Raw genomic sequence first — 24125 nt, forward strand, 5'->3', positions numbered from 1 at the left:
AGTAGCAAGTAGAAATAGTGGATATTCATGAGTATAACTTTTTGTTCTGCTTGGTTTTCTTAGTTATATCTTGATGCATCTCAATCAGCTCCCTAGTTCAGCAGTCAAAGCACTGACCAGGGAGCCGGCCATTTGTAGGGCTGTTTCAATCACAAAATCGTTCCAGTACACTGAAACATTCGCTCACTAAGAATTCCCAGAATGCACAGTAAAAACATGGGAGCATCATTGCTCATTATATTCCCTTACTGGAAATGTTGCCATGACTTATGAAGTTTTTCAAGTTGTTAGAAAGTTTTTTGACTTAAAAATCTGAAGTCAAAGCCTTATTTTCTCTTTAAAAGAGATGTTGGTTGTAATGTCTTTCATCCATAATGACCTTGAAAGAGAAACAATCTTTTAAATATTAGAGTTGTTAGAAGTTGTTTAAAAATGCACTCCTTTATATTTTTATTTTATATTTGTCATTTGACTTTTATAATAATGCTGAACATATGAATATGACAGTGTCATTTCTACAATTATGTTGTAGATTAATACCTGCTGTTTTAATGCGGAAACTTGTTTTCGTGTTGCAGGTGATTACTGTAAGTCATAAGTGTCCCAATGTTCAGTGGATGAACACCATTACAAGTGCCAAATTTGTGTTCACAATATACTGACTCACGACATAGGGAGCTGATTGAGACGCACCCTCTCTGCAGGTTTTCCCAAATTTGTCATTGTGTTTTCTGTGTAGTGCTCAATGGCCAGAAACTCCCGCGCTACTTTTTAAATATTTTCACATGCTGGTTTCTTATTCCAGTATGATATGTCTCAGATAACCTAATAAACAGCACGTAATTACAAAACTGTCTAGGACTGATTGCTTTATGAGTCAGTTGCATGGCTCATCCTGTCTAAGTATGCGGTTTCAGCCCTTTCAGTCAAAGGTATGGCTACGCAAGTCTATGAAGAGGGCAACAGGGCACTAATGGGGCAGCTGGGGTAGTGTCTAAAATACTTACTGGTGGGTGCTGTGGCATTCAGATAAACAGGTGAGGGAGACGTCTTGGGTGTGGCCCCTTCAGACAGAGTAGTGTGAGAGGTGGGTGTGGTTTCAAATGGGGGCGTGGCATGGTATAGCTGCTGTGGGTAGTGGGCCTGGCCTTGGACTGGCTGGCCAATGAGATTGGGCAGGGGGCAGGACGATTCTTGTATCGAATAGTGTGGATGCAGTGGAGCTCCAGAGGTGACCTGGGCAGGAGGGCTCTGGTAAGGGTAGTACTCCTCTGGCTGACAATTGGAGGACTGCTGTGGGTGTGTTACAGTTTCCAAGTGGGAAGTGTTAGTAGGTGCTTTAGGGCCAAAGGTAGGACCATTGTTGAGGGGAGGTAGAGGGAGTGCAACAGGTAGGACTGGTTGAGGGCAGGGCGGTTTGACTGGCACTGCCATGACAATGGGGGGCGATGCAGTGGGTAATGTGGAGTACATGTGGGCAGAGGACCAAGTAGTATGTTTGGAAGCTAAGGCTGACTCCTGGTGTTGGGGGGCGGTTGGAGGAGAAAGAGGAATTTGCTTGATGTTGCGAGGTGGAGTGGTGACCCCTGGATGCACAGGGGAGAAAGCAGAAGCCAGAGAAGTGGAAAGATGGGAAAGCTGCTGGGCCTTTTTTTGTGGGGAGTCCACGGTGCGATAGCCACTCTCCTGTTCTTGTGAGGAAGAGGACGAGTTGTAGGTGGAAAGTGCCATGGGGTTATGGTGAGCAAAGGAAGGGGGAAGAGTGTTAGCCCAATATTGTCTGAGGTCATGCGGAGGGGGTTCAGATGGAGAGGCAAATGCTGACACTTTAAACTGAAGTGTGGAGACTAAGAAACAGAGAGAGAGAAGGGGTTCAACACAAATGACAAACAAAAAGAGAGAAATGTGAGAGTGCCAAAAAAAATTCAGCATCAATGCAACTGAAAAAGATGAAATGTGACCTGAGCAAACAATAGGAAATGTAACTTTTAAAGCATGTTATATGCTCGCAAACAAGTAAATATCACGAAAACATGTCTGGGTCACATTTCACCCCACAATCAATAGACAACTACAGTATATAATAAATATCTTTTTGTAGACAGCTATGTGAAAATGAAGACTTATTAATGTTTTGGGAGTGCCATGGTTATTTTGCTTTTTGGAATATTTTGTTTTTATTTCATTTGATTTTGAGGTGAAATTTGAGCTAAACATCTTATTGACAGGTTTTGTGAGATTCACCCAAATAGTCACAAATGCTGTCTATGACATAATGAAAAATGTTTGTCTTAGCTAAAACTGATAAATGCTTCAGCAGGGGCAAAAACATAAAGAGAGAATGAGTGTATAAGAGCGAGACTGGGCGGTAGCACTAGGCTGTTTACTGTTTGGACTAGGGACGTTTTTGGCGACCAGGGAATTTGATATTCTTCAGTGTTAATACTTCTCAGTAGACAATGGCAGCTGAAAGGTTATGATGTGGGTGGCTTTATGTGTCTGTGAATGTTAATGCATCCTTTTAATTGCACAGCATAAACTCTCATATCATATTCCTGATAAGTGCAGTGTCTTTAGTCTACCTGCAGAGCCAGATGTTCGCCGTTCCCTCTCCATCTGCATCTGATGCTTGTCCATCATTTGCCTATGAATTATAGATTAATTATTAACTCACATAAACATAATCTTGTACATTTAAACTGTTAGATTCTCAGTCCTGTATAAATTGCTTACTAAACAGCAGAAGAAGATGAATGTGTTTGTGAGTGTGCTTTTCCTGTTCATTGAGTTGTAAAAGATGCTAGGCTGAGCTTATAGCTCATGCCATCGATGACTATAGAGTGCAGTTGTTCATCTCACCACTAGAGGACATAGGCCAATCTAAACATCTTAAGATTTGACAGAAGACAAGGCATGGAAGCAGCTTACATATACTGTATTTGAACTGATTCAAAGATGCTGAGGTTTTCGTTCAAAACCAGTGAAATGACTAGAAAGTTCTCCTATAGTAATACACTAATCACTCACTGATTAGCACAAATAGACAGTAGTTCTAAAAGGAGAATTTTCTTTATTTTTAGTTTTCAATGTTTAAAGGTGTAGCATGCAATTTCTGCCCCACTAGCTTTATCACATGAAATTGACCCTTTACTAAGCTCTGCCCCCATTGGTTACAGATGCTCACTCTGACAAGCTCTGCAAAAGTCCCAATTGGACTGAATAGGAGATTGCCATGAACGATGTGGTTTCTGGCCAAATATTCACGTAAACGGAATGATAATATTTTCACGTGGGCTGATATGAAAAGTGACATTGTAATGCATATTTATCTGAAGTTTTTTGTAAAAGAAATTGCTAAATTACACAGTAATTTGATTATAAACAACTGTGAATCAGAATCAAGGCAAACGATTATTACAGTCACTTGAAAAGAGAAAAATAGCGATTAATAGCGAATACACATCTAATAGCATTAGCGTAAGTGAACTATTTTTAACATCTCATAAAACACTAATTTTGATGCTGTGAACTGTTTATTTACTACCACTTTTACTATGACTTGAATCAATACATAAATTAATTAATGGTCAGTTATTAGCTTTAATTTAAGCAAATGTAGGTGTCGTTGCAGATGTTGAATATTCATTTGGGAATGAGGGCTGACACAATTGAATCCATAACATGCTCTTCTCCAGATTTATTTAAATATTATTAAAAAAAAGAAGAAAGAAAAACACTGCGTGTATCTACTCTGGGTAACTTGCGTCACTATTACAAATGACCCGGCAACAACATGTTTTAAATGTTTTATATTATTTTGATCATATCCCGCTTTAAAGTACTCAAACACACATTACTTCCATAGGCTGTCATTGAAAAATAGCAAATGCATGTCAGAGTAATGGCAGCAGGGCAACAGGATTGGTCAGAAGCACTTTTAACTCTTTCCCCGCCAGCGTATTTAAAAAAAAGTTGCCAGCCACCACCAGGGTTTTTGACGATTTTCGCTAAACTTTAATGGCCCGCAGAATATTTTCTTCCATGAATATATGAAGATGCTATATATCACAATAAAGATCTGAGCCTTCAAAGATCTGAACGATTTTATTTTATCTTCATTTGTTCTTTTTTTATTGCGACTTGAACAGAGGTCGGTTTTGTCAAAAAACAACATTTCAGACAAAAATCTGATAAAAAGGCATGTTTATGTCTGATATTTTGAGCTTCTCAATACTCCACTTCTTCATGTTTGAGACGATCGCAGTCTGTTTCTTTGATCAAAGAGTTGCGTACTCTTTCAAAACATGCGGAGGGGTCTTCCTTACCGTATAACACCTAAAACACGGAAACCCGGAAAATTCTGTGTTTGGCGGGGAAGCGTTTTTTTCATAAAACACGGAAAATTCCGTGTTTGGTGGGGAAAGAGTTAAGGTGGGGCTTAGCAAAGGGTTAATTGTAAAAATAATGAACGTTTTCAAACAGGTTTCCCAAACAATCGCCTCATCTTCCATTGGCAGGATAAACGGATAGTCTCATCCCCAAACTCATGCCATTGATTGAGCCGTCAGGTTGGAACACTCAAACAAACAGAGCAAACTGATTTTTTGAGGGTTTGTTTTGGGGAATTTAACCTACAAATGGCCTACTTATTGTTATGGTACAGGAGAACATATTTTAAATGAGAAAATTACCCACATCATATGTGTCAGAAATTAACAAGGGCTCGGGGCAAAAATGCCCATGACAGTGACAAAACTTCCTCCAGAATTCAAAATAAGTGGGCAAACAAATGCCCATGTAATGAAGGCCACTTTTTTTTTTTATCATTTTCCATCTGATATATTTCTTATATTCTATTCTAAGCCTAGGTATGCATATTATTGACTGAAATGTGATATAATTATTCAGATAATTTATGTTAATGAATTTATTAATATAAATACATCACATAAAGTATGACACACATATTTATATGATAAGAAAAAATATGCCATCACAAGGGCAAAATATACAAATGAAAATCAAATCCAAGGTATGGTAAAGTTAATTTATGACATTGCACATCATCATTAAACATTTTATTAAAATGTGACCGGTGTCTCAGAGTAAAAGTCATTAGAGATGGTCCGCACCTCCTCTGAGCCTCTGCATCATCTGTCACCGGCCCATTCTGGCGATGTGGCGCTGGAGCTAAAGACAGGAACAGACAAATATTCAAGAATTGAAATGTTTTAAGTAATTTAATTGTTTTTGCCTCTCAGCAACTATAAAATGTGCCAAACAGTCATATTCTGATACCTCAATGTGGAAATGTTACAGTCAAATAAATCAAGTATGAGATAAAATTTATTTTAGGGAAAGAAATTATGCCAAACCAACTTGACAATAATGTCCAGTCACAATCAACCTTGTAACCCAAGATGAGGAAAACAATTCAACACCTCGTTACTGGACATTTAAGCATCATAATCTTTCTGTTGAACCAGTTAAAGGGTGTGATGGAGCTCTGCTAATAATGGCAAACGTGGCTCTCGAGTTACTAAAAAGATGACTGCTTACGTCACATGACATTCAGGCACTCAGTATGGGGCATGAAAGCTCAATGGAGGAAGGGCTTTTTAGTTCAGCATGAGCACATATATAATCTATGGTTGCTAGGACTCATTTATTAGACATGACTGAGTTGATGTCAACATTAATCTGCTGTAAAATTAAAGGTGGCAAAATTACATATCTCTGTTTTAACAGAATATAATAATAATATCACTGTTTTGTGTGTGCATTTGAAAGGATAATTAGCCTATATAATTTATTACAATCAAATTGTGATATGGTATATCCATAAATAGCCTGTCAACAAAAGTCAAACAGAACAAGCATTAATAACCAACAAACAGAGCACCCACATCCTGATATAAACACAATATGCGCTGATAACAGTGGCAGTTTATGATTTCTACATTACACCAAATATGACTGAAACCACAAGACATGTAAAGAGGAACCCAAGTCAAACTAAGGTCCAAGCAGCACTGCAGAATATCATATTATTACACAGCACTTAATACACAGCTGTCTGGAATACTCGATTCTGATTGGTCAATTGCAGCATTCTGCCATCAAATATATCTGCTTAGTTGGTTAATCTTTCCTGCGATCTCTACAAGTAAGCTAATCAAATAATTGTTATTAATGTCCAGATATTAATTGATATGGCAAGGAGTCATGTAATAATGAATCTGAGAGTCATTATTGTTAAATAAACAACAAGTATTGTTTAATCTAGAGGATTCGCAATCTCTTTCTTTTTACATAATAACATCACATCAACTGTCTATATTTCATGTCCATTTATTGGCTCTGCTCCATGTTGGTGTCCTGATACCCATCTCTCTTTGTGGGCTTATTTTGCAATAATGACTGTCTATTCTGCCAAACATCTCATGTGTTCCACCAGAATAAGAAAGTCAAACAGGTTAGGAACAAACACATACTAAGCCCTAAATTCATCACAGGATCAACATTTAAATGAAAGTGCAAAATATGGTAAATGGTCTGCACTAATATAGTGCCTTTTAATAACCTTAGAGGTTACCAAAGTGCTTTACACTGTGTCCCATTCACCCATTCACACACACATTCACACTCACACACCAATGGCAGCAGAGCTGATATGCAAGGTGCTAGCCTGCCATTGGGAGCAACTTGGTGTTCAGTGTCTTGCCCAAGGACACTTCTGCATGTGGAGTCATGTGGGCCAGGAATCGAACCACCAACCCTGCGAATTGCGGCCGATCCGCTCTACCACCTGAGACACAGCCACCTAAAATATGATCCTGAGATATATATCATAAATTATAAAAGAATCAGTAGGATGTTATATCAGTTTCCAATTTTACTGAAAGTTAAAAACTGAATAAATATATTATGTGGTCCTGGGGTTTCTACAGTCTGGAAGGGCAACAGGAAAACCAAAATGAAGAGTCATTGTCACTAACAAATCTATTTGAATAACTGCAGCATATCCCTCAGGCAACAGGAATGGGAATAGCAGGGCTTGACATTAAGCATTAATGCAAAAAAAAAAGAAACGAGAAAAGCCTCCATCGTCATAATTTACACCTAATAGTGAGTAGTGCAGAAAGACAGTAAATCAATACTAACCCTCAAGCCTGTAGGAATTTATCTCTTCTGAGGAACACAATTCGATTTTTGACAGAATGTTCATAGTCACTATTCAATGTCACTTCATCCTTTTTTTCTTCCATATAATAAAAGTTAATTGAGACAGAATCTAACTTTCTCCCTAACTTCTCCTTTTGAGTTCCACAGAAGACTGGAACAATATAAAGGCAAGTAATTATCGAATTTACAATAAGGTTCCATTAGTTAACATTAGATAATGCATTAGCTACCATGAACTAACAATGAACAATATTTTACAGCATTCATCAATTATGTTAATGTTAGTTACAAAAACAATACAGTTGTTCATTGTTAGTTTATAGTGTATGAACTAATGTTAAAATAAACATATTTTTATTTGAATGTATGAAAATGTATTAATAACCAGTATGTTGGAATTAACATAAGCCAAGATTAATAAATTATCTAAAAGTGGTATTTATTGTTAGTTCATGTTAAATGATGAAGTTAACTAATGTTAACAAATGGAACCTATTTGTAAAGTGTTACCAAATGTTCATTTTTGGGTAAATCATCTCTTTGAGAGTACACGTTAATTCTCACCAGTTGCATTAAAAACGGCTGTTTAATATTGACAAAATGCATTGAAAATGTTAACAGATAAAATCCTGAGAACATTGCTGCTAAATCTGCTAAAACAGATATGCATATTAAAGATAGATAATACGTTTTCATTCAAAATGAAAAGTTCAGTAAATATGCACTTCCACACTGCTCACACTCACAAGCTGCTGAACGCTGCACCATGAGTGAAGGCAAGAGGGCGATGCGATAGAAGGAATTCCCGGCATTTTGAAAGTGAAACGTGGGAATTATTAAAATTGTCCTCAATCCCCGCAATCACATGCTACTGAGCTAACATTCGTTATTGAGATTTTAATCAGGCGAAGCATTACTGTCGAGCCCTGAATAGGTTCACATGTCATGAGAAGGCAGCATTTCACACACTGTCCCAAACATGGATCCACCTGAGGTCCCGACTGCAGCAGATGCTCCCATATCATCTGTTCCTAAATCACTGTTGAGCATCATAACAGACACACTATATACAGCAACTACTTATGAAACCATATATAAAAGGAATACACATAGCACCATATGTGTAAAACTAAAACAGAAATTAAACATGATGCATATACAGTATATATATATATATATATATATATATATATATATATATATATATATATATATATATATATATACTGTATATATATTAGTTGATGATATGTCAATTTGCAGACCCTAGCAGTGAAGTGAAGCCATGCAACCTTCTACCGAAACAGCAGCTTTAAGAAGGCTATTAAGATTTCATCAAATCTTCCAGCTAGGGGTGTTCTGGCACAAGGAGCACATGAAAAATCTTTTAATACATACTTTCCTATCCGTATATAAAAAAAAAAAATCCATAAATAAATAACATTCTTGACTGACAGCATTGAGGTTCCCCACCCCTGTTTTAGAGAGTCACGATTTTTGACAGTGCCTCACCCATCAAAGTTTAACGAGTGGGTGCATGATGTGAGGCTACGAACTGAGGTGAGTTATGTTGATATTTTAAACTACTTCAAGTTATTATGACAGCCAACAACTGCACAAGTTAAGCCTGAACTCAAATTTACTCCAACTAACACTTAAAATGGTTCTTGTTCTCTGTCAGGAACGCTTGTATTAAACGTTTTTATCTTGCTTCTTATGGAGACTGGAACCAATAAACAGTCCTGCGACGATTAGAATCATCATCGTGGCACAATATATTAGATAAAGATGGCTTTGTGATGAAATCTTTGGACAGGTTTTTTAAATTAATGTGTAGTCCATATCTAGAGTGTTTTATGAAGCACACAGTGTCAGTATCATGTGCTGGTTTTGTGCAGTAGCAGCCCATGTGTACCACACATGCTGTACCATGTGTTCATTGAACACAAACACTGTCCACTGGGATAATCAGAAGTGCACATGACAACAAAGCTATGATCTAATTGGCTGAGTGAGTGGACCCCCGATGAACCTTGCCATTTGTCTTTATAAAGCACAACTTGAAAAATGTCAATCTGCAGATTTGTAGATGCAGTTTATACAGCTGGAAGCTGACAATTCATTTAATTTAACTGATGCACCAGGATAACTTTATTTTAATAAATATTCAGACTTCTACACCACGATGGTAACCCTTAAATCTCCAGGCTGATAGACACTCTTATGATTACCAATTTAACAGAACATTAAACATGAACAAATCTCCTATTCTCATCTTGCTCGAAAATGCATAAAATAACACTTAATTTCAACATTTGTTCACCCCATGCAGTCCCATGCAAAGCATCCTGGGAAATGTAAATCCCCTGCCCAGTTTCATCAATGCTGCAAAAAGTATTAATATCGTCCAAACACAAATTGATTAATAAACTTCAAGTTTACAAACTTAATTGGATAGAAAGCAATGAAATCGAGTTGTAACAAAATGTTCTAGAATGATTTTGCTTTAGTTTAAACTGAACAACCTGCATGAATAATTTATTTTTATTTTTGTATTTGCACATTGAGATAAATTATAGGTATTTTAATAACTCAGGGTTCCCACACTTTTTGACCAATTCATTTCCATTACTTTTCCATGATCTTTCTATTTGTTTGTGATAACTGGATTAGGGTTTTTAAATGGTTTTAAACAGTTCAAATTCACACCGATAACTGCTAAGGAATCATTTAGAACAATTTCTAAATCAGTTTAACTAATTCATTAAAAAGAACACAGCACTTAATTAATTCACAAATTGATTCATTCACAAATCGGATATAACTAGGCTTGCAATTTTTTTCTACAAAAGAGCAATTTCTAGCCAATTTTTAGAGTAGATCATAACAATAAAATATCTATATTTACTGCAGAAATTTCCAAGATTTTTCTGTGACTTTTAAAATGTTTATAATTTCCGTGATTTTTCCAGGCCAGGAAGACACAAATGTAAAATTCTGTGTTACTGTTCAATGAATTTGTTCAAAATGTAAATATTATTATTTTAGTTCAAAATAGTTTGACAGTATTTTCATGATTCAATGAACCATAATTTTAATGCAAGCAGTGGGTCAATCCATACAGAAAATTGTGTAATATTAAAACCATACCAAAAAATAAAAATAGCTTATAGCTTTATTATTAAGCCATATTTCACAAATAAACCAAATTGGTATTGGGCCTCAAACTGCCATGTCAGTCAAGCTCTAATTATACAAGCTCTAATTAAACTCTACAGACATAGTGACAACAAATACACACATACAAACATTGCCCTCCTATCGTACACTAAACCTCACATACACCCAGACCAGCACATGCCTAATCACAAGCTTTTGACATGGGCACTGCCAGAAACCATCGAGCAGCTTCCACAACCACATCCTCTATCAAAGACACCACAATAGCCCAGCCGAGGCATTACATCACATTATTAACACATGCAACTGAATCCATTACAATACTTACTGCTGAGCTTTATTACTGTGGAGCTGACCCGTCGGATTGGCCCCGGGGAAAACTCTGGCCCAAGCATGGCACCACAGCCCTTCCAGATGTCTTTCATCTTTGTACAAATATTTAGAATCACACAGCTTAGCTCCACTACCAGGTGGGTATTGGTAATAACTGACAGGAATCGTACAGGTAAGTTAAGGCAGGTAAACACCAACTCCTCTCTCCTTTACATGCTGAGGTGTAAGCTGCACTTCCAACAACCTTACTGAGGTTACTAACAAACTACCCTCCTCAAAATGCAGAGAACATGCAACACCCTTGGCCAGAGACTGTTTGGCTCCATGGATTATTTTAACCAGGCAAACCCCCCAATGGCAGCAGACCAGGGAGGAAGCCCCCCCACACACACATCTTATAAGTAGCAGCAGCCTGAAACTAGAGAGGCCCATGTGCTTTTCTTAATAAGAGTTACTCTACACTCAAGGTTATCGCAAATAAGTCCCAAACGACAAAATGTATCGAAAAGTTGTTAGTGCAGTTAATTTTTAAAGGGGTAATGTCATGAGGAATCAAATCAAATTCTTTGATATTTTGACACATATGAGGTGATTGTACTATAAGAATAACACATAACGACTTATTTTGAAATCTCCCCATTGTGATGTATAAGAAAGGAGTCATATGCACAGTCCCTGCCTCTACAACATACAGTACGTAACATGGTGAATTCAGAATGAGAGAGTAGATGAGGGACGCCAACACTGGAAGTTGCACTATTTTTACTGTAGTTTGCTTTTAACCAACGGACACATTAAGATGTAGAGTAAAGTATCCAATTGTTATTGTGTTACTGGTTGTGGACAAACTGCATCTCTACATAGCCTTCTGAAGGATCCAAAGAATGTCATTCTTATGAGTTTGTTTGATATGAATTATATAGTCCGCCTTTGTTATTGCATAATAACCCATGATAAGAACTCCAACATGGAGTGGATCGTGCCTAAAATACCAAAGAAATACATAATTCCTCACAACGTATAGATTTTAGATTAAATGATTTACTATGTTAGAAGAACACGGAGCGCTACAAAAGTCAGTTATGAATAGGGCTGGCTGATAGGACGATGTTGTCGGGTATCTACGATATCTAATAAAGATCCCCATGCCAATTGCGACACTCAATTGACAGACGATGATCAACAAAATCAGGAAATGGCAAAACCATGGATCTGGGAAGACACTGATATTAAACAGTGGCCAGGGTGTGAAACTTGTACCCGCAACACGCAAAATGTGACGAGGCTGAAACCAGTTCATATGCTCCTCGTCCAAATGTAGCCTATTTCATGCGTGGGTAATTTTGCTCATCTACCCGCAACAGGCGGGCGACCTGTAGGATGTCTCGGAGTGACACATGACAAGAAATTCTGTTAGTCACAAAGACACACATTTGTTGAACTACACTTGATTCTATTTTTAAGAACAGACAAAAGAAAAGGCATAAATGCATGTGTTTGTTCAGAGGTGTGCAGGGTTTTCACTTTTTTTCTCAGTTTAATTCATCTGAAAACTGTTTGCAAGAATAATGATGTCTATGAGAATGCTTCAAATTATCTCTGATCATATCAGGAGGTGCTGTGAGTTTAGTGCGCTTTATTTCCAAGTGGTTAGCATGCATTGTGAACGCAACTCTTCAGGTTCAGTAATATATATCTTTGTATTAAAGAAACAAAGACAAAAGTGATTAAATCATAAAGTAATTTGTAATAAAAGACACGTTCTCCTTGAACTTAAAATTGAGTTCTATTTTACTTTCTTTAGGCGGCATTAACTGTATTACCAAACAAAATACAAACACAAATTCGATAAGAACACACATTTTGTCAGCATTAATTTTGGAACACAAGGGAATTTATTAGGCTTATTTATTATGATTATTATTGTCTTTACATTTATAATTGACTTTAGTTCTTAATTTGTAGGCTATTAGTAATTTTTCATCTAGTGTCATTGATGGATACTTGCATGATGAGAAATGGAGCCATTGGAGACAGTAAATGCTTGGATTTGAGGAGGTGGTTAAATAAAACATTTTGATCACTTTGTAATTTTATTGCTTTTTTCATTTAGTGTAAAGTCCATTTTGAATTTAGAAATGTCCTGTATTTTGACCAAAATGAACATGTCAGGATGACCTTTGTCCCGTGATTAGGCAGCTATTCAATCAAGGGAGACCCTCTCCACCGGTTGACTGGGAAATGGGAGGGGAATTCCCAACCCGCCAAACCTCTCGTATTCATCAACATGGAAAGCACATCAGTCCGGAGAGAGACATGGGAAACCCGTAAGCCCACCGTCTCTTATTACTCTCTTTACAGCTGAACACAGATTTATAAAACTTTCACATACACAGCTTGTGTTTGTTTCGACTATTTACAATGTTGTCATCTTTACATAGCATTATTTTATCACCAAATCTTGTATGCCTGATAATATACTGTAAGTAAGCAACAGTACACCGACTTTGTTCAGTTTTCAGTTATTCATTTGAACAACTGTGTAATATGATTGTGTGCTTCACATTCAGTATATTGGGACATATAGCTATCAATGATAGTCTGAAGTGAGTGTTTTTAGTGGATTTTGTAAATCGCTTGCATGATTTTTTCATTCTCTCATGTTTGGAAGATACAGTTCTACATGTGTAATGGAGGGAGGGCATGCAAAGATGTTGGCCAATCAGAACTGTTAGCGTATTTTACAGCTGTACTGCGAGTAAAACTGAGCATTTCAGTTTTTAGCGAAAATGAGGTACAGAATCACAATTTATGATACCAGTATTGTCAGATGTTAATTTGAAATATGTTCTTTGATCGTAATCTTCACCAACTATTTTTGAGATTTTGGTCTTTCTCCATTCAAATAAATAGAAGTTGCACAGGCACAACTGGAAATAAGTCTCCCGAGAGCATTCCAAAGATGGCAGACAGTGAACTGACTTGCTAGAAAGACTATGGTGTATAATTTTAACATACTGACATAACATAAACCCTTCTGCATATGAATAACTAGCATAGAAATATTTATTAATCTAACATTGAATTCATGGGAATTGATTTGATAGTTTTTATAATACATTAGACACTAATTAAAATATCTTTAATGCTGTCACATTTAATGCAGTTAGCACATTTAGCTAACTTCACACTATAACTGTATCATTTTGTTCTGTGTAATTACTAAAGATTGATCGGAACAATTGTGACAGCACAATCACAAAGTCAAACATGTTAATGTTTCTTAGTAACATTGGTGATGTTTCACTTATATTTCATACTTGAGGTTTGATAATAATTACATTCAGCCATACACAAAAAGCAAACGACTTAACTTCCCATCCGGATGGGACTCTTGGAAAAAGTTGCTCCATCTTTCACAGTTAAATGATAGTTCTGATTTGGGATTTTGTCCGAGTATTGAACTCGTTCACGTGCAGTGATAACCGCTGCAAGGTTCTGGACATTTCTGTTCTGACAGTAATTAGAGGATTTATAAGGATTTGTACAAATCCAAATGTATTTTAAATGCTGTCAATACATTGATATTGTACATTTCAATGTCTCTCAAAACATACAAAAATGTATGTGAAAATGTTACATATAAATTCTAATGCGGTCACCCTGACAAAACCATTAGTAGACACAATTCCAATTCCAAAAGGTGCTCAGAGATAATATGACATAAACATATTATTGTGAAACAGCACAAATGTAAGGCTCACAATCACAGTAATAAATCTGGAAATTCATATCATGCCAAACTTAAAAAATTCCTTAGAAATTACAGAGGTCATCCATGCAACAATCAACCAACTTCGGTTTAAATACAACAGAAAAATAGCAGAGAATGGCAGAGTTCATTTGAAAGAACATTATATAAATTGTTTTGGTTTTCTGCTCAAAGTAGATGTTATGGCAACTGCCTTTCCTTACCTCCATCCTGAGAGCTCAGCACATTTAGAGCAAATAGCATAGCATTGGAGAAGGTGGTGGCCTCCTCCTTGCTGGCAAAGTTCAGCCCATAAACTTGCCGTGCATCACGCCACTGATGGAAAGTTGGCGTGGCCTGGTTATATTTCAGACCTTTCACAATGGAGTAGTTTATAACGACCTGGAAGAAGCGCACAGTGGTGACATGGAGTTATACATCAGCTGCATCTGTGAAATTGTTCCTGTATAAACAAAATGCGCTTCAAGGGAAGACCTTTCTTTTCCATTAATATGCATGAAGCTTAATCATTAAGGTAGGGAAATTTAACTTGTTAATTTCAACAATAGTATTTTGATTTTGTTTAATGCGTTTAAAAAAATTTATGCAGTATCCTTTTTGTTTTTTACTTCCTGAAACTTCACACGATATGAAAAATAAGCAGTGTACGCTTATTCATTTTGAGCGACGCATGTCCTGGGCATAATAAACACAGGAGCGGATTTACTGTACGTTGAATGGAAACTTCACCCGTAAACCGGCGTGCGAGAGATAGGGGCAAGCTGCCGTATCTCTTCGCATCGGCCGAAAACGCTCACTCACTTTCATCTGAAACACTGTCAAATGTGAAACCCCCTGAGAAAGACCCAGCATGTGTACGACAGAGACTGAGAAGGACCTGGCCATGCAGCAAGCTGCAGACAGGTATACTAATAGAGACTGAACACAAGCCAGAAAAATAATAGTTTTGAGATTATAAACTTCAGCAAATTAAACTTCAGCATTCACTTTTTTATATCTGTACATAGTGTCTGATAATGCATTGGCAATGTACACTTAAGTTTCATTTACATATAAAATGGTATAGGAATTGAATCTGCCCATTTAATCCTACTATTAAAAAAATATTTTAATTACAACATGTCCACTGATTTTATGGCATGTATACATACAGTATACTTGTATCAAAGATTAATACCTGTAAAAATGTGTCTAATTAACGCTCTACGCAAAAAATATATAAATATAAAATAAATGAAGACTAACCAATTTTTAACAAGTTCTTTGAGATAAAGTATAAAGTAAATATATTTATTAATGTTTGTTGTGATTTTTTAATGTTATAATGTATCATGTACCATAATTTAATTGTGGTTAATCGCAGAAAACTGTGTGATTAATTAGTTAAAAAGATTTATTGATTCCCATGTACAAAAAAATAAACTAATTGTACTTTAGTTTCTAATTACAATTTAACACAAATTATTCTGGATAGAAACAGGTTTCAGATGTTAAGACTATGCATAAAAATTATTAAATATTATAAAGACACTTTTCACAGATTGTGATGACACAATTCTGCCTATTCCTTAATTAGCAACATAAATCTAGCAAACGTTATTATATTTTAAATTCTTTTATATTTTAATGTTATTTCAAAAACATGGAACCACTACTGCAATGGGGTTTCTAATACAACTGCTGAGGGAGTGAATATAAAATGGGCATCTTTCCCTCTTCTGACTGCTGTGATCCATTTCTGTCTCTTCCCCCTCATTTGGAAAGTTGTGGAAACATAATGGTGTTTTTTTTCTTTAGCTGTAGGAGCAAAACAATACAAGTACTGTATGTATCCATGCACCTCTACTGACCTGTTTCACTGATGCCAATTTTCCCCACAGCCACCATTTTTGTGACCATCAGCGGGTAGAAACAATGGTGTTAAATGGCAAAACACCCGAAAAACTATATCAAGAAAAATATAAAAAATCCATGCCATTTCCCAGGAGAATTTCATACAGGTCTGTAGACAGCACTAATATTGCCAAATTGAACTTTTGCGGACATTTAAAGATATTTTATCCACGATCCATCCAAGGACGCCGGCGAGCCTGATGTGTGACCAGTGAGTACACATGCACCGGTACATCACCGTAAACATCTTATTAAGAAGTTACAAATGTCTCTGTGTTGATTACTGGTCTGATTTAGTCGCAGTATTTTTTTTTCTCCACTTTTTTCTCCCCAATTTGGCTTCACGCCATCCACTGTGGCATCCACACCCAACTCACCATGCGCCCCACCGAGAGCGAACCACATTATAACGATCACGCGGAGGTTACCCCATGTGACTCTACTCACTCAACACATCCTGGGATTCGAACTAGCATACTCCAGGGGTGGTAGCCAACGTCTTTACATTTTGTCACATCTCAAATTGAGGCAAAATTAAAGTATATGAAATATTTGTCACAAACATGGTGTGGCAGTCATACAGTGACGTCACATGAAACAAGTCAATAGCAGTTTACCGCACTAAAGTTTACTTACGCGTTTCAGTACAGAACTCTGAAAAAGGTTTTATTCAATGGCTTGTCCCAAGTGATCAAGTAATTTTTCAAAGACCCCAAACACCATCCCTAAATGTGGCAAAGGTTACATAGATTTTGATGCTCATCATGTCAAATTTCTAAATAAACCAGAAAAAAGTCCCATTTTAGCCAGTTAATTGATGAAACCACCTCAAAATGTTTTGAGCCCCATTAAGGAATTGTCATGTCTCTTTCAAGAAACAGAAGCACACACTTACATCACACTTTGCATGGTAAGATCTTATCATACAGTCTATTCTGTCTTGCTGTGACTTATGTTCTTTTCTCACCTGCTGGTCCTGCAGTTTGACTCCCACAACACGAAAGCTGTTGTTGGCAGTGTTGTGATAGATGTTGATGCGGCTAAAACCCTGCTGGCCCGGTTTGACTGGCACCCATTTTTTGCTGGTGTCATCATAGATCATCACCGAGGCTCGGGCTTGACATATGCTCTGTTCACTGTGAGGAAAAAAGAACATTTGTTAAAAGTGATTTCAGTTCATTTTCAATTGTAAAATATTTTCTCCTATCCCAGCTAAATATGCAGAGAAAATTATAAGCAATAAAGATTCATTCCCCAAAAAGTGTCAAATAATTTGCTCTGTTTGCTTGAGTGTCTCAACAAGCCCAACATTTGCACAACCAATGGTGTATGTTTAAGGGGCTTTCTGTTTGTTTAACCAAACGGGGGGAGTTTTCGGAAAAACTTGTTTAAAAACCATTATTTTTCTGTGCCTGTGTGGTGATGCTAGCGTCACAGAAATTACATCCTTCAGCTTTAACAATTCACAATGAACAACAATGACCACAATTAGTTGCGAGATCAGAATCAAAGTGTCTCTTAGCAACAACTTGAAAAGAGTTTATTTTAAATAATTATTTCTGCAACAATTTCTCTGTACTAGTGCATAAATATTTAGCTGTGCATATTCAATGAAAGAGATCATCATTGTCCACAAGATTAAATACAACCCCTGTCAACTAGTTATGATTTGACATCTTGATATCAGATCATGTAGAAGTCCTAAAAAATACTCTTTATACTGAATGCACAGGGACACACAAACCATGACAAACCCTCGAAAAATGCCTTTCATATTTACTGTGGTATTATGGCGAGTAATTTCCCCATAGAATTTGTTTGAAGACACTGAGCAAGGGGTGGATTTGTTGTCTGTTCTGATTATATAGTGCATTAGGCAACTAACCAGTGAGGCAGGAATGCAGCAGTGTTGACTACTTTATATGAGCCATGGTTTAATTAAAGACATGAGCTTCTCTACTACTTTAAATAGAAATCCTTGTTGACAGGCTGTGCAATTACATAAAGAGAGTAGGAGGTGTTTACTGTATGACCAGAAACCATCTACCTCGCAATTTTTGCTCATTAGTGCCATAAATGTGTGACAAGAAAGAAAGAAAGAAAGAAAGAAAGAAAGAAAGGAAAAAGCTGGAAAAGTACTGTAGATCCAAGTTTTTATCCATCTGCTCCAATATTTAATCACACAAACCATTTGTTGTGTCTAAAAAATACAGCCAAATGATGTCAGTCAAACCTCTTTATACTCTCATAGTGTTGTCAAAAATACCGGTACCCCGGTACCAAGTCGGTACTCAAACAAAAAATTATTTACGATACCAGAATTTCTGAAGGTACCGGGGTACCGAGTACCGGGTCTACCCAGTACCCATGCAGAGGCGGGAACTTTCGAACACTCACAAAAAGCAAAAGATTGCCTCAAGTAAATTAGCTGCTGCAGCTACTGCGGAGTCTCAACTGAATCATGTCGAAATGAAAAGTGGAAAAAGCCAGTTAATTTGAGGCTGATGAAAAGGGAAACATCATAGATCAGCAAAAACCTATTTGTAAACGCTGCTTTCGCAATTTTCTGACGAAAGGAGGGAACACATTAAACTTAATAAAGACAGACACCCGGATTTATTCAAGCAAATAAAGCAGGTGAGTTTAAACTTTCACAGATTATTTTATGTATTTCCCAAAGTATTAGGGAATCATTAAAATAAAAGTACATTCAGAAGCATGTACCATTGTGGAATAAGCGGAGGCGGAGCTCTTTGAAGGAAACATCCATTAAATCTTAAATGAAGTCAAATGTAATGCGTTATTGCTTTATTAAAGTTCAAATAATACAGAAGAAGGTCATGTTAATAACTATAAACTCAGAAACTGGCATTTCTCTGTGTGGTCGGTGCCTCTTCTATGAGTTGCGCTGATGTCCCGATCTAAGGGGGAGAGATTGAAACTGCTCCCGGCTGAGAGAGACTCTGCCTCAGGGAACTCATCCCTCGCGCACGCACACTTAATGCAGCTCGATTAGAACGCAACTGCTCGCGACTTTAATCATAATATGATATATCTAAATATATGTCCATATGCATTTCTTATCATGAAGAAAATGGCAAAATGCAGCTTTATTAATAAGAGAGCACTTTGCACATTAGTTTGGAAATTGTTTTTTATTCATTCTATTGTATGCTTGTTTATTTAGGTTTTGTTTTTTAGTACTTGGTAAAAACAAATTAAAAGTTGCAAAAGTTGAAGCAAATCTTATATAAGTGTTCAAAAATACTTTAAGCATACATTGTTCAGTTTTGTTCTAATTAAAAAATAATATATTTAAATTAGTGTTGCTCAATGGCATATTTTTGTTCTTAGTTCTGCTGCTAATGTTTTGTAGACTCTGTTATTACAAGAGTGTTGTTCAGTAACCTGTTTTTGTGTTTTGCTTTGGTACTGAAAATGGTATAGAGTACAGTGAAATTTCACAGGTATTGGTACCGACTACTGAAATTTTGGTACCGTGACAACACTATACTCTCATATGCATAAAAAAGCTGGCTTGACTACATCTCGTGTTCAAATATGATGTTTTCAAGCCTTTCAACATCTCAATAACTTCAGTTATAATGTACTGTAGATGTTCAATTAAATGGATTTAAAGGGTTCACCCAAAAACGAAAATTCTGTCATCTTTTACTCATCCTTATGTTGTTTAAAACCTGTATGACTTTCTTTTTTGTGTAGAACACAAAAGGAAATGTTAGGCAATATGTAAGTCTCAGAAACCACACATTTTTCCACTCAATGACAGCGAATGGTGACTGGGGCTGTCATTCTGCCAAATTTTTCCTTTTGTTTTACAGAGAATATAAAGCCATTCAGGTCTGGAACAAAATGTGGGTGAGTAAATGATGACAGTGAAATATTATTTTATATTGAGGCTGTGGGTGGCTATTCAAACAAAGAAGTTCAGTTTCCAGCCGATGTTAACTTGAGCAAGGCAAATTTCTACCCTAACTCCATCACCCCAAAACACACCATCAGACCCATCTCCACCCAAATCCAGTCACACAATCTCCTTACAGCCAGCTGAATAACTGAGAAAGCAGCTGCAGATGCCCAAAGCAGGTCATTCTAACAAAAAACACAATATGAATTGGAACAATTCAACTCCATTAGATCAGTGGATGAACATAGGATAGTTTAAATCAAACTTACCCATTTTGTGACATTATGCCGAGATTGTAAATTCAGATAAACTGAGGTAAAGCAGTCTATAAATGTAACTTTGGACCAAATGTTGAAAACTGAAAAGTGATTAAGTGGGCTGGATTACTAAAAAGAGAGAACCCATCATTGAAGCCCAAACAGGAATTAACGAGAAGTTAAAGAAGTGAGTCACATTTTGTTCACAGGCTCTGTTTGATTTAAACAAACTCTGCTCATTTAAACACATCTGTTAATCTACAAATGTTTGACATTCAAAATGTGCTTTTCAGTATCTCTAGCATTTTTGTTGAGATTATGTTACTATTTAAAGGTTGATATAGCATATTTGCACTCTGTGCAAGTTTCATGCTTTCACAACTGCATTTTCTGTCTTTCACTACTCTCAGTTCTTCATTCTTGTGTGTCATGCTTGCCTTACGACAGAGCCTATTTCTGGAATCCATATGGGATTAGAAGGCTGCGCAGCAGGCAGGTTCCCTGTCCTCTTGGATAGAATACGTGCCTTAGAGGTATATAAATAAATGAGCGCTCCACAGGATCTGTTCAAATTGTGTGAGGTTGGTTTATTACATCTTTTTTATTTGTATTATACTATTTTTATCACGGTTTATTTCTTCTAAAATCCCATCACGCAATGCCTCTCTCTCTCTCTGTTACTATTTTTGTGTAAAAACATGGGAAAACTTATATTGTCTCATTACTGTTCATAGTGAAATATATAAAGAGAATAATTATTATTAAATGGAATCAGTATGCCAAGGCTTTCCAACTAAATCTTCTAAAAGGTCACCTGATGAGACCAACATGTCTTGTAATAGCAAGCTATAAATATAAGAGTCAGAGAGGGGCATTTAGAACTTTAAATGCTTTATAGTTTGTCCCAGAACTAAAGAGGACAGTAAAACCTGAGCAGAGTTTTAATGTTCAGTGAATTAAACCACATAAAATACAAAGGTGCTCTATAAAAAAGTACGATTAGAACAATATTCATCATGCTTATTTGTTTACATTCTGTAAACCATACCAAAATTACAAAAGTGTTATACAAATTGGTAATAACTGACCTTCACAGATTAAAGGCACAGAATTATATGGAACATTAAAGGAAAATTCTGGATTTGATACATATGAAGCTCTAAATATCCTTCAGTTGGTAAATAAACACATGATCCAGTTATATACAGTAATGGACTTACAATGGAAACCTAGCAGGCAAGTGGCCCAGAGGGTTAAAAATCAGAAAAGTGAAGTTTGGATTTTTGTTCAAAAACTATTAATTAAATATTAATTAAGTTTAGAAAAAACACTAACCAATAATTTTCATTTGATCAATATTTTCACTTTGCAGTTGTCCACACAGAGTGCATCTGCTCATGTGCCCAACAGGCGTATGGCTGAAAGGAGGATACACAGAGAGTCGAATCCAATAGATCTGAGCTCCTACTCACTAATGCTTTTACTCTATAAAGCACCAATCAGGGACAGAGTTATCCTGGGCCTTCAAGTCATGACCCCATTAGCTGAATGCTCTCTAATGTACATGGGTGCATGTAAACGTGTGTGGCTGTCAGAGTGTGTTTGTGTGTATGTGTGTGAAGCTGAGGGCTACAAGAGTCTGACCTTGTAAGGACACTACAAGATGGACATAGGAGTTCTGTTAAATTGTTAAACTGTTAAACCTGTTGAATTTACACCCAGTGACAGACACAGTAACCTAAACTGAAAGATATCATCAGTAACCATTAGGGCAGTCAATGTTATTTACATGTTATTAGTTATTATTTTAAATAAAAAATAATGTTAAACATTTATTTACACATGCCCCCAACCCATAGGCCTATATAAACTGCATAATAAGGGATTAGTTCTTCTTGAATTGCTCCTACAATTGGAGCAATTCAAGCTTTATGTAACACTTCATTGCAAAGCATTATTTTTGTGACTATGCAGTCAGCCCAGCCACAGCTGTAATACACCACTGATCACACTGCACCCAGAGGACAAAGCTGGAAGTGCTACTAAATGAATGAGCATGTGCGAGGTTCTGTTTCCAGGTTAAATGTCCACAAAGGTGCCAAGAGCGAGTTGTATTTTAAGTTTTAAATGATGTAATACAGTCAGCAAGAGTGCTTATTTTAACTCTACCAATAACCCAAACCCCAACCCTAAACCCAACCATCATTGGAGTAAAAATGAAAATGAATAAATGAATGAGCTAAATGAATGAGCATGTGCGAGGTTCTGTTTCCAGGTTAAATGTCCACAAAGGTGCCAAGAGCGAGTTGTATTTTAAGTTTTAAATGATGTAATACAGTCAGCAAGAGTGCTTATTTTAACTCTACCAATAACCCAAACCCCAACCCTAAACCCAACCATCATTGGAGTAAAAATATTTTTTTTTCTGGGAAAATGCATCCTTTGAATCACATTCACCATTTACTATTACTTCCTGGTTTCCTAGGGATCAGAACCTTCACTTTGAAGGTAGCTCAGTATCTCCAAAGGGAAAGGTAAGCACACTTGTTTTGATTCAAAAGTACTTGTTAGTGATTTGGCAGAATGGGGTAATTTCCAATGTCCATAAACAACGATTTCACGTGTGATCCCGTTGGCTTTACTACAGGCCTTTACTACAGGCACTACAGTGCCTTGCCAAACCACACTAACCAAGAGCTGTGGCAATGGCAAAAAACACCCATCTGATGCATGTGTAAAAATAGAGTATGTGAATGGCCCTTTCAGTCTACATCGAACAGATTAAAAAACTTGAGCGAAAAATTTATGTGGATGGCTGTAGTCTGTTGGCCAGTGATAGAATATATTGAAATAGAACAAACAATTAAAAAATGTTTTTGTAATGTCTATTCAAAGCTTTACTCATCTTCTTATCTTCATTTGGGGGGTTTTCTCAGCAAATATTGATATATGTGATTATTTGTTCATTAATTTGATTAATTGGCATATTGTGTAATTCATTTAACTCAAATTGAACGATTGACAGCCCTAGTAAAAAAATGTTCTGATGACAAGGGTTATCATCTATCTGTGTTACCATAGGGAAGATCACAGGTGAGATGAATCTTGCTAAGCAATGTCATGGTCACAGCTATTGCCTGACAGATAGATATGACTGGGTCTGCTGAACACACTGGAACAGGTCAGACTGCACTGTTTGTAAATTACACTGTACACTCTTGCATAATAAGTATTATTTGCCTTTCATTATGGAATTGCTTCATGGGCTCTAGACTACTTTAATCTTATCACATTTAGTTATACGTGACATGTAAGTGCATCTACTAATTGAAAATGCATAGCACTTCTACACTGCACTGGATGGTAAGAAGTTTCTAACTCTGAATATAGAAGTTGTCAACCGATATATAGCAAAGGCCGATAAATCGGACGATATTCAGAATTTTTTTAATTATTGGCATCGGCCGATACATTTTCCCATTTGGACAAATTGTTTCTTGAGGGCGCTGACATTTGGCTGCTTGCATATGAAGTGACTGAGTAAACAACCAGTCACGTTTTGTTGTTACGTGCCATC

At 36.6% G+C, this 24125-nt stretch overlaps 1 protein-coding gene across 3 annotated transcripts in view; it reads right to left on the reverse strand.

Moving 5' to 3' along the window:
- The window catches only part of LOC127662422 (ena/VASP-like protein), a 46252-nt gene that overhangs the window by 8652 nt on the left and 13475 nt on the right, over positions 1-24125 (reverse strand). For 2 of the 3 annotated variants that reach the window (XM_052153584.1, XM_052153586.1), the window contains exons 2-6: positions 17331-17499; positions 14674-14851; positions 5133-5190; positions 2583-2644; positions 1008-1847 (exon numbers count right to left, since the gene is read on the reverse strand). In XM_052153584.1, the coding sequence (XP_052009544.1) occupies positions 1008-1847; positions 2583-2644; positions 5133-5190; positions 14674-14851; positions 17331-17499 (1307 nt within the window). Of the gene's footprint in view, positions 1-1007; positions 1848-2582; positions 2645-5132; positions 5191-10693; positions 10945-14673; positions 14852-17330; positions 17500-24125 lie in introns of those variants that run through there. The other variant, XM_052153587.1, reaches the window with a different exon arrangement.

The sequence above is a fragment of the Xyrauchen texanus genome, chromosome 22 (genome assembly GCF_025860055.1).
Source record: "Xyrauchen texanus isolate HMW12.3.18 chromosome 22, RBS_HiC_50CHRs, whole genome shotgun sequence".
In the NCBI taxonomy this organism is placed as follows: Eukaryota; Metazoa; Chordata; class Actinopteri; order Cypriniformes; family Catostomidae; genus Xyrauchen; species Xyrauchen texanus.